We start from the raw sequence: 11,226 nt of genomic DNA on the forward strand, positions 1-11,226 counted from the left end.
GTCTCCCTGTAGCCCCAGCTGGCCTGGAACTTGCTATGTAGACCAGGCCGGCCTCAAACTCACAGCGATCAGCCTGCCTCTGCTTCCCGAGTGCTGGGATTAAAGGCGTGCACCACCACACCCGGCTAATAAAATATTTTTTAAAATTTATTTTTATGTGTATGAGTGTTTTGCCTACATGTATGTAAGTGTGCCATGTGCATACAATACCCACAGAGGCCAGAAGAGGGCATCAGGTCCCCTGGAACTAGAGTCATGCTTGACTGTTAGCTACCATGTGGGTACTGAAATTAAGTCCTCTACCACTGAGCCATCTCTCCAGTCCCTTACTAATTTTTATTTATTTTATTAATTTATTTTTTGAGACAGGGTCTCCATGTAGCCCCAGTTGGCCTCTAACTCACTATGTAGACCAGGCTGGCCTTGAACTCACAGACATGCAATTGCCTCTGCCTCCTGAGAGCTGGGATTAAAGGTGTGTGCCACCATGCCTGGCTCCACCTTACTAATTTTTGAGACAGGGTCTTGCTGTATAGCCCAGACTGGCCATGAGCTTGAGATCCTCCCGACTCAGCCCTCCAAATGCTGGGATTACAAGTGTGCACAGCCATGTCTGTGGACTTCATTCTTCATGACTCAGTAAAACTCCATTAAGTATATATACCACATTTTCTTTTTTCTTTTTTTCTTTTTTCATTATTATTATTGTTTTGGCCTTTTTTTTATGATGCTTGATAAATATTGATTGGGTGGATAACGAAGCTTGTTGTCTACACCCCATAGCTGCCAAAGCCCACCCTCATTGCAAACAGAAGCCCACACCCCACTCCCTTGTCCAGTCAAGCTTCTGCGGCAACCTTCATTCAGGAGAAGTGGCCGTGGCTATAGTCATGGATGCTTGGAAAAGCCACCTCAGGGAAGGTGTCCCTTTAACTGCAGGTGTTTGTTTCCTTTGGCATGGCAAGATGTCATTTCCCATTTTTAGAACAATGCTCCAAAGAACAGTCACAAAAACAACCTTCCGAGGCCGTAGCTTTCTTCCTGGCCACTGCTACAGCCCTAGCATTCACCAAGGCTGGGTTCTGAATCCATCACTGCATAAACCCGGTGCGGTGGTTCACCAAACCTGTAATTCCAGCACTCAGGAGGTGGAGGCAGGAAGATCAGGAGTTCAAGGCCATCCTCACCTACACAGCAACTTTGAGGCTAGCCTCAGTTATCCTCAGCCTCAAGAAAGAAGAAAGAAGGAAGAAGCTATTTTGGCCTTTTGAGATAGGTTCTCCCTGTAGCCCAGCTCACCTGGAACTCACTATATAGACTGGACTGGCCTAGAACTCACAGAGATCCACCTATCTCTGCCTCTGAAGTGCTGGAACTAAAGATGTGTGGCCCATATCACCATGCTTGGCCCACATTTTCTTTTTTTATAAAAATTTTTATTTTCATTTTTATGTGTTTGAGTGTTTTGACTGAATGTAAGTGCACCTGTGTTGTGTAATGCCAGTGGAGACCAGAAGAGGGTGCTGGATCCCTTGGAACTGGATTTATGGCTGCTTGTCAGCTGCCATGTGGTACTGGGAAATGAACCCAGGCCCTCTGCCAGAGCAACCAGTGCTTTTAGTGCTAAACCATCTCTCCAGCCTGTTTTTTTAGTTTTTTGAAGAACCTCTGCTTTCACATGGTCTTGCTATGTAGCCTAGGCTGGAGAACTTGAGATCCTCCTGTCTCTCACTCAGATGAAGGATTGTAGGCATGAAACTGAATATTAATTAATTAGTTTTTTGAGACAGGGTCTCACTCTGTAGCTCAGGCTGGCCTGGAACTCACTATGTAACCCTGGCTAGCCCCAAACTCATGATAGTCCTTCTGCCTCTGCCTTCCAAGTTTGGTATTATAGGTTAAGTCACTATGCCCAGTTTATTCTTTCCTTCCTTCCTTCCTCCTTTCCTTTCTTTTTGGATTTTTTTTTTTTTTTTTTTTTTTTTTTTTTTTTTTTTTTAAAAAAAAAGGTAGTGCTGAGGGTCTGGCCAAGAGCCTCATACATAGTACACACATGCTCTACCACTGAGCTATGTTCCCCAGCCTTAATGTTTCCGTTTTTTGTTTTGAGACATGGTCTCATCATATTATCCAGACTGGTCTTAAATCCCAGACCTTGAGAGAAGTCCTGTGCTCATCCTCCTCAGTGGCTGGGATTTCAGGTAGGTGTCACCAGGCCTAGCTCCTCTTTACTGACTGTGGCAAAGCCAGCCCCACCCCAGGCCTTTGCTTAAGCTCTTCCTTTGCTTAGAAGGGTTTTCCCAGACAGCTGTATAGCTCGGCCCTGGCTTGCTTTCTGAAGTAACCTTGCCTGGCATATCTCTAGCACCTAGAACAAGGCTCGCTGACACTGCACACTGTAATTACCTGAGGAAGGGATACAGGACCCTTGAGGCGGGAGGATGGCCTCTGCCGCACTCTCCCTGTCCAGGAGGCTCCAGGCGGCCCCTTCTGCTCTGCAGAGGGCCTGTTTTGCCCTCCCTTCTGTGAGGCGCCAGGCCTCTCTTTCCCACATCTCTCAGCCACTCCGCCCCATCAGCATCTAACAAAAACTCTTTTGTGATTTTATGCCTGGGGGAGTTCATGAGTCAACTGGCTCTGGCGACTCCAGCTCAGCTGAGTCCAAAGGTCTGCTCAGCATTTCCAGTGCCACCGCCAACACCCCTGCGGTCTGAGGACGCAGAGCCCCACCCCGGGGAGCCGGCCACACCGCCTCTGCTCGGGCACGGTGCACTGGGGTCTCCGGGAAGTAGAGGAGTGAAACCAGAAAAGCTAAGCCTTATACTGTCAACTCGCAGGAGCAGGGAGAACAGCCACTGTTGCAGCCAGGGAACCTGGAAGGCTTGGATCCTGAAACTAGGAGACCTCAGGTGTCTGAGGCTGCAGGCCCTGGAAGCTGGGGGTCAGCCAACTGGAAGGCATACATGCTTGGCTTTCTCTGGGCTCCAAAGTGGGTCAGTTACTTATTAAGTGCTGGTCATTTGCTTCCTGGATTGTCACAAGAGATGGCAATCTGACCTCTTACAATCCAACTTCCTACAATTGTTCCTTACAGACCAGAGGCTCCCCTGGCAGGTGGCCACAAGGGCCTCAGGTTGGGGAAAAGTTTTTTGTTTGTTGGTGGGGAGGAAAGGGGTAGGAGTTTGAGACAGGGTCTCCCTGTAGCCGCAGCTGGCCTGGAACTCACTATGTAGACCAGGCTGGCCTTGAACTCATAGAGATCCGCCTGCCTCTGCCTCCTGAGTGCTGGAATTAAAGGCAAGTGCCACCAAACCCCAAATTTTAAAAAATATTTTATCTGTATTTTATGTGTATGAATGTTTTGCCTGCATGTATGTAAGTGCATCACATGTGTGCAGTGCCTGCAGAGACCAGAAGAGGGCATCAGTTCCCCTAATGGATTGTTAGCTGCCATGTGGGTGCTAGTAGTGAAACCAGGTTCTTCTGCAAGAGCAGCCAGTGTCCTTAACCACTGAACCATCTCTTCAGCTCTCTTCCCAAAGGGCTTGATTTTCTTTCTTTCTTTCTTTCTTTCTTTCTTTCTTTCTTTCTTTCTTTCTTTCTTTCTTTCTTTCTCTCTTTCTTTTCTTTCTCTCTCTCCTCTTTCTTTTTTCCTTTCTTTCTTTTTACTTGTTTATTGTCTTTTTTGAAACTGTAGCCCCAACTGGCCTGGAACTCTCTATGGAGACCAGGCTGGCCTAGGTCTCAAAGAGATTTGCCTGCCTCTGCCTCCCTGAGTGCTGAGACTAAAGGTGTACAGCACTATGCTGGCAGGAGAGCTGTATTTTTAACGTTTTGGTGCATTTATATGTTCAATTCCTCACACACTCATCCTTTTTGTTGTTTAGTCTATGTTAATTACTTGTAACAACAGATTTCATTAGTTCATTTCCCTGCATCTATATAATGCATTTTGATTGTATTCAACCCCTTCCGCCCGCTTGCTATCCCCTTTCTCTTCTACATGCATGTCTGTTTTTTTCCAGATGACTCAATGAATTTCATTAGGGTTTCTCAAAGGAGCATGTGTGAGGGGTTATTGACAGGAACATGGCACCTTACCAGTGTCACACTACTGAAGAGCATGTCTCTCCCTTCCCCCAGCAACCATTAACTGTCTATGGATCCTCAGGAGGGTTGGACCTTGTAAGCCCCATGCCCCACCCCCCTTTTAAACAGCTTTGCTATATAGTCCAGGTGGCCTTAAACTCATGGCAATCCTCCTGTTTCAGCTTCCTGAATGCTAGGATTATAAACATGTCCCACCACACACATCATTCTCTCCTACCTTCCTTCCTTCTTTCCTTTTTTAAATTTATTAATAGGTTTTGTTTTGTTTTGAGCCAGGGTCTCCCTGTAGCCCCAACTGGCCTGGAACTGGCTATATAGACTAGGCTAGCTTCTTTCTCAGAGAGCTCTGCCTGTGTCTGCCTCCCAAGTGCTGGGGTTAGAGGCTGTGCCACCGCACCTGGTTGTATTTATAGTTTTTTGAGACAAGGTCTCATGTAACCTAGACTGGCCTCAAACTCACTATGTAGCTGAAGATGACTTTGAACCCCTGATCCTCTGGCCTCCATCTAAATCTCAGGACTACAGATGCCACCACACCTGGTTTATCTCTGTTTCTTTCCTGCATGGAATTTGACTTAGACCTCAGTCTTGTAGCTCTGCCACTGGGCTGCAGCCTCATCTCTTCAGGTCTCTTTTCTTCCGGTCCTTTAAGTGTATGCATGCTTGGGCTAGGAGAATCATGGAGTGTGTTCTTTCCCCTCTATCAAGGCTGTGAAAGTGTACCTGCCCTTGTAGCACATATATGAAAATTGCATAGTGATATAGAGAAGATTCCAAAGGCTACTGTGCAAAGATAACACACCAGCTCCTGGAGTGTTTCCTGTTTCCTTTGTGATAACATTGAAGTGTGGATGATGTCTGTGTGTCCGTGCATTTCTGCATGTCTCCTGTTCAAGTCTTCACTCTCTCTCCTCCTTCCCCTCACATTTTTGTATCCTCTTACAGTATTTTAAAATATCAATTGGGCCGGGCGTGGTGGCGCACACCTGTAATCCCAGTACTCAGGAGGCAGAGGCAGGTGGTTCTCTGTGAGTTCAAGGCCAGCCTGGTCTACATAGTGAGTTCCAGGACAGCTGGGGCTATAGGGAGACCCTGTCTCAAAAAAGACCAAAAAAAAGAAGAAAAGAAAAAAAAATACCAATTGGGCATAGTGGCGCACGCCTTTAATCCCAGCACTTGGGAGACAGAAGCAGTCCGATCTCTGTGAGTTCAAGGCCAGCTTGGTCTACATAATGAGTCCCAGGACAGCTGGGGCTATATCTCATAAAACAACAAACCTCCAACGAAATAAATGCAAACGCATTCTCTGTATGATGAATGGGAATAGCAGGCCCAATAAAGAGCAAGACTGTGGGAGGTGAGACGTGACCTGTGAGCTGCCTGTGCACTGCTGTGGGTCAGAACTAGGAACTCTAACTAGGGGATCCTAAAGGCTCTATGACCCCAAATTCAGATTTCTGTAGATGAACATTGGGCAAGGGGGGAGCTCTTGTCAGGAAATACTGCACACACAGCTGAGGGCCCTAGGTTTAGTCACTTCCTCTCTCTGCCCCTCAGATCTTCAGCGTATAGAGCTGCAGTGAGAGATTTGCCTGTCTGTGAAAAGTTGCTTTGTGAGTTGGGAAGAGTCCAGTGTGAAAGGGAACCTGTTTTCCTAAATCCAGGAGCATGAAATTCAGCCCTGGGCAGTGACAGTAACCATCTGAGAATGTGAGTCACTGCCTTGGGCCCTCAGAAAACCCTAAACTGTTATGGAAAAATTCTTGGAACAGCTAAGAGAACAGCATTCACCCAGGAGAGACAGAAAGGTCGCTTATTCTTTCTCATGCAGAGGTCCCAGACTTAGCAACCAAGGTGTCCAGATTTACAAAAGTACAGATGAGGATTAAATAGGCATTTTTACATCATCGTTTTATGGATGACACCTAAGCCCTATGTTTCTTTTCATGATGGGCCATGTTATCTCTGAAATATTCCTTCCTGAGTTCACCTGGTCATCATAGCTTACAAAGTAGATATCCCAGGCATGTTGGTCAGGTCATCTGCACGGTCTGATCTACAGCTAGGTTAGGCTAATTGGACTAGGAATCAGTCAAATGGTCATTGCAGTTTGAAAAACAGATATCACTGACAGAAGTTAAGATATCTGTCATGTTTGAGCTACACTTTTCTTGGACTGATTGGATCAGGTGCCTCATTAAACCATTTGGTGAACTTTCCATTCTCTTAGTTTTACATCTTCATCAACAGCTAGACATAGCGAGTGGAAAGCATCAGAGAGCTTCAAGGTATTACAAAGTAATAAAACACCACAGAGCCATAAAATATCTCTGAGCATCCCGGGGTTACATTTCAAAATATCTACGTAGTAAGTAAAACAAAGAAAACTTCAAAATAGGATTTATATGAATACAGAAAGTTCTAAGAATATAACTTTTCCTTATCAAAACAACCATATGAAGCAATTGTTGGTATAACTCCCTCCATTTTGTTTTGTTTCATTGAGGCAGGACTTCAATTATCTATGTAGTCCTGACTGGCCTGTAATTCACTATGTAGCCTAGGCTGGCCTCAAACTTGTAGCAATCCTTCTGCCTCAGCCTTGTGCCACTATGCTTGGCTGTTATCTCCCATTTTAAATATTTTATTATTTTTATTTTATGTGTATGAGTGTATCGCCTGGATGTGTATAAATGCACCTGTGTCATGCAATGCCCAAAGAGGTCAGGAGAGGGTGTCTGATCCATTGTGCCCAGAGAACGGATCCCCAAGAATTACCACGGAGTTCAGAGAGCATGCAAGAACAAAGAGTCTTTATTTGTGGTAGGTTTGTCTGAGAGCCCAAGCTTAAGCCTGAATAAAGACTCTTTATTCTTGCATGCTCTCTGGACTCCGTGGCAATTCTTGGGGATCTGTTCTCTGGGCACAACATTTGGGGGCTTGTCCGGGAGCCCCAAGACCCCCCCCCACTGGACCCCAGAGTGCAGAGTCTACCTGATCCGATCGGTGAGTGTCTCTTGTCTTTGTGTCTTTCATTCTTGCGTGCTTCTGGTTTGTTTTTTGGGCCCAGTTTCAAGATTGCCTGTTGGAGGTCTAGGCAGATGCGCTGGAAGTCCCCAGGCCGTGGGACTCGGGAGACTACTGGACCCACCTGATAGGACTGGATTCCCTTGGTAGACTTGGAAGGATGGAGTGGGTCGCGCCCGCCAGGAGGCAAGAGGCCATCATCCTGTTTTCAGTTTAAGGCGCCAATTAACCGTGTGTTATTTTTCTGTGTGTTTGTGCTTTTTGTTGTGTTTGTGACTCTTACTGTGTTGGAAGAAATGGGACAGAACAAAGTAACTCCTCTAAGCCTTTTTCAGGATCACTTCTCAGAATTCAAAGCCCAGGCTGATAGCCTGGGATAGGAGTAAAGAAAGGGAAGCTCTTTGTGTTTTGCAGGAATGAATGGCCAACTTTTGGAGCCAGCTGGCCTGAAGAGGGAACGTTTGACCTGCCTACCATCTACAGAGTAAAGGATATAATTTATGGCCATCCAGGCCACCCTGATCAGGTCCCTTATGATCATGATTTGGCAAGTTATGGTGGAGGAGCCTCCAAAATGGTTAAAGCCATTCCTTCCTCCTCCCCCAACTGGCTCAAAGCCAACTGTCCTCACCCTGCACGAGGATGAGTGGCAGAGAAATGAAACTAAACCCTCCACCCCCCTCTATCCTGTTTTGCAAGGAGGCACAGGGGAAGAACTCCTGCTTGAGCCACCCCCCTATCAGCCTGTCCCACAAGCAGAACCTCAGGACATTCCGGGGGAGGTGGAGGCAGCCCCACCCTGGGAGGCAGAAGGACACCCTCTCCAGACACGGAGGAGACTCCAAAGGGGGCAGCCATGGCTGGTGGCAGACTCTACTGTCCTCCTCCGGCCCGTGAGGCCCCTCAATGAAGCAGGGGACCAGCAGATGCAGTATTGGCCATTTGCAACTAGCAACCTTTACAATTGGAAGTTACAGACAGCTAAATTTTCTGAAAAGCCTCAAGGTTTAATTGATTTGCTAGAGTCTGTTTTGTTCACCCACCAGCCCACTTGGGATGATATTCAGCAGCTTTTGCAGGTCCTATTCACCACTGAAGAAAGGGACCAGATCCAGGTTGAAGCCCGCAAGCTGCTCCGTGAGGTGGATGGGAATCCTACCACCAATCAGGCCCTGATTGATGAAGCCTTCCCCCTGGTTAGGGAAAATTGGGACTTCAATGTGGCTGAAGGTAAGGATCCGGGTCTACCACCAGACTCTAATGGGGGGGTCTCTGGGTGGCCGCAAGGTGACCAACCAATTTGGCCAAGATTAGTGATGTGCAGCAAGGGAGGGCAGAATCACCCGCAGCATTCCTAGAAAGGATCCTTGAGGCGTTCCGTACCTATACCCCAGTGGACCCAGAAGCACCCGAGAATAAGAATGCAGTGATCCTGGCATTCATGAACCAGTCAGCACCCGATAGTAGGCTCAAATTGCAGAAATTGGACAGACTGGCTGATAAAACCTTGCAGAACTTCTGGTGGTGGCTGAGAAAGTTTACAATCACCGAGAGAGTCCCGAAGACAAACAGGCCCGGGTTGCCGCCACTGCCAGCGCCAAGCAGACCCACGACTTTGCCAAGATTCTCCTGGCCACATCGACCAGGTCCCCAGGTGAAAGAGAACACCAGCTGCAACACCTATCTGCTGAACAAGGTAGGAAATGCCAGAAGGGTGACCAAAATTGTTGAGAAGCCAATGCGCCTATTGTAAGAAAATGGGCCATTGGAGAAAGGAATGTCCAGAAAGACCGGCCGGACAGGAGCAGGTCTGTAAAGGAATACAGGTCCTGGAGCTTGGGGAATGGAGCGAATAGGGAGGACGGGGTTCAGATCCCCTCCCCAAGCCAGGGTAACTCTCAGAGTGGAGGGGACACCCATGAGTTTCATGTAGACACAGGTGCTCAACATTCAGTGTTAACAGAGACCCAAGGGAAATTATCAAACAAAAAGTCCTGGGTACAGGGAGCGACTGGCATAAACCAATATTCATGGACCACCCAAAGAAAAGTGGACCTAGGCACGGGCCGGGTGTCCCACTCCTTCCTAGTCATGCCAGATTGCCCCTACCCACTCTTAGGTAGAGACTTGCTCACCAAAATTGGAGCCCACATCCATTTTTCACCTAATAGGGCTTATTTAACAGATCAGGGGGGCCTCCCCATTCAGGTATTAACCCTACAGTTGGAAGATGAATTCTGCTTGCATCAAGGACTTGCTCCACAGCTGGAAGAGGAGGTTTCTGTCTGGCTGCGGGAGTTCCCCTTGGCATGGGCCAAGACTGGGGGTGGGTAGGACTAGCAGCCCACCAGCCTCCTGTCTGGGCAGAGCTGAAACCGGGAGCACTTCTGGCTCTGGTGAAGCAGTATCCCATGTCCCATGAAGCCAGGTCAGGGATTACCCCACACATCCAGAGGCTAAGAGACCAGGGCATCCTAGTACCCTGCAGTCTGCATGGAATACACCTCTCCTTCCGGTAAAGAAGCCAAACTCAAATGATTCCCAGCCAGTACAGGATCTGAGAGAAGTAAATAAGCAAGTCATGGATATCCATCCCACAGTGCCCAATCCCTATACCCTCCTGAGCTCCTTGCCACCCTCCAGGAGCTGGTATACTGTACTAGATTTAAAGGACGCCTTCTTTAGCCTTCCCTTAGCCAAGGATAGCCAGCCATTCTTCACCTTTGAATGGCAAGATCTGGAGATTGGCTTCAATGGAAAACTGACCTGGACTCGCCTGCCTCAGGGATTCAAAAGCTCACCCACTCTCTTCAATGAGGCACTTCATGAAGATTAGGGTGAGTACAGGCTGGAACGCCCCCAGCTCACCCTATTGCAGTATGTAGATGACATCCTGATAGCTGTTGATGACGTGCTACTATGTCAGCAAGGAACTAGGGATTTGTTGGCGACTCTGGGCAGGCTAGGATATCGGGCATCCACTAAGAAGGCACAAATGTGTCATCCAAAAAGTGATTTATCTAGGGTACATTCTAAAGGAAGGACAAAGATGGTGCACAGATGCCAGGAAAGAAACGGTGCTGAAAATTCCAGTTCCCAACTCCCGGAGAGCAGTGAGGGAGTTTCTGGGATCAGCAGGGTTTTGCCGCCTCTGGATCCCGGGGTTTGCTGAATTGGCTAAGCCTCTCTATGAGGCTACAAAAGAGAATGGGACTTTTGTTTGGACGGGGGAAAGAGAAAGGGGCTTTAACGATGTGCTGGATAGCTTTAGTGTCAACTTGACACACCTGGGTTGAGGGAGCCTTAGTTGGGGAATTTCCTCTATTGGACTGGCCTGTGGCCATGTCTAAGGGGCATCTTCTTGATGAGTAATGAGGGAGGGCCCAGCCCACTGTGGGTGGTGCCACCCCTGGGCAAGTGGGCCTGTGTTGCATAAGAAAGCAGGCTGAGTAAGGGCCAGGGAAGCAAGCCAGTAAGCAGCATTTCTCCATGGCCTGTGCTCCAGCTCCTGCTTCCAGGTTCCTGCCCTGTGTTCCTACCTTGGGCTCCCTGATGAACTGTGACCTGGGAAATGTAAGCTGAATAAACCCTTTCCTCCCCAAGTTGGTATTGGTCAGAGTGCTTTGTCACAGCAATGGAGAAACAAACCAGGACAAACAAAATTAAGCAAGCCCTCCTGACGGCCCTGGCTTTGGGGCTTCCTGATGTCACCAAGCCTTTCCACCTCTACGTAGATGAAAAGAAAGGAATAGCCAAAGGAGTCCTGACTCAAACGTTAGGACCCTGGAATAGACCAGTGGCATACTTGTCTAAGAAACTTGATCCAGTAGCCGCAGGATGGCCACCGTGTCTGCAGATTATAGCTGCTACTGCCCTTCTAGTCAAGGATGCGGATAAATTGACATTAAGGCAAGAACTGCACATCACCACTCCTCATGCTATTGAAGGAGTTCTTAAGCAGCCACTGGACCACTCGTTGAGCAATGCCCGAATTACCCATTATCAGAGCTTACTTCTTAACCCTCCAAGAATTCGGTTCCTCCCAAGCACCGCCCTTAACCCAGCCACCCTGCTGCCCGACCCCGACTT

At 48.0% G+C, this 11,226-nt stretch overlaps 1 protein-coding gene across 1 annotated transcript; it reads left to right on the forward strand.

Moving 5' to 3' along the window:
- Positions 1 to 2,622: 2,622 nt before the first annotated feature.
- LOC115069268 lies at positions 2,623 to 10,293 on the forward strand. The gene is made up of 4 exons (XM_029560607.1): positions 2,623 to 2,941; positions 7,837 to 8,367; positions 8,651 to 8,833; positions 9,823 to 10,293. The coding sequence occupies exons 1-4, from the start codon at positions 2,623 to 2,625 to the stop codon at positions 9,831 to 9,833; spliced, it is 1,044 nt and encodes a 347-aa protein (XP_029416467.1). The 3' UTR covers positions 9,834 to 10,293.
- The last annotated feature ends 933 nt before the right edge of the window (positions 10,294 to 11,226 follow it).

Source organism: Nannospalax galili, unplaced genomic scaffold (assembly GCF_000622305.1).
Source record: "Nannospalax galili isolate Female #2095 unplaced genomic scaffold, S.galili_v1.0 scaffold1212, whole genome shotgun sequence".
NCBI lineage: Eukaryota > Metazoa > Chordata > Mammalia > Rodentia > Spalacidae > Nannospalax > Nannospalax galili.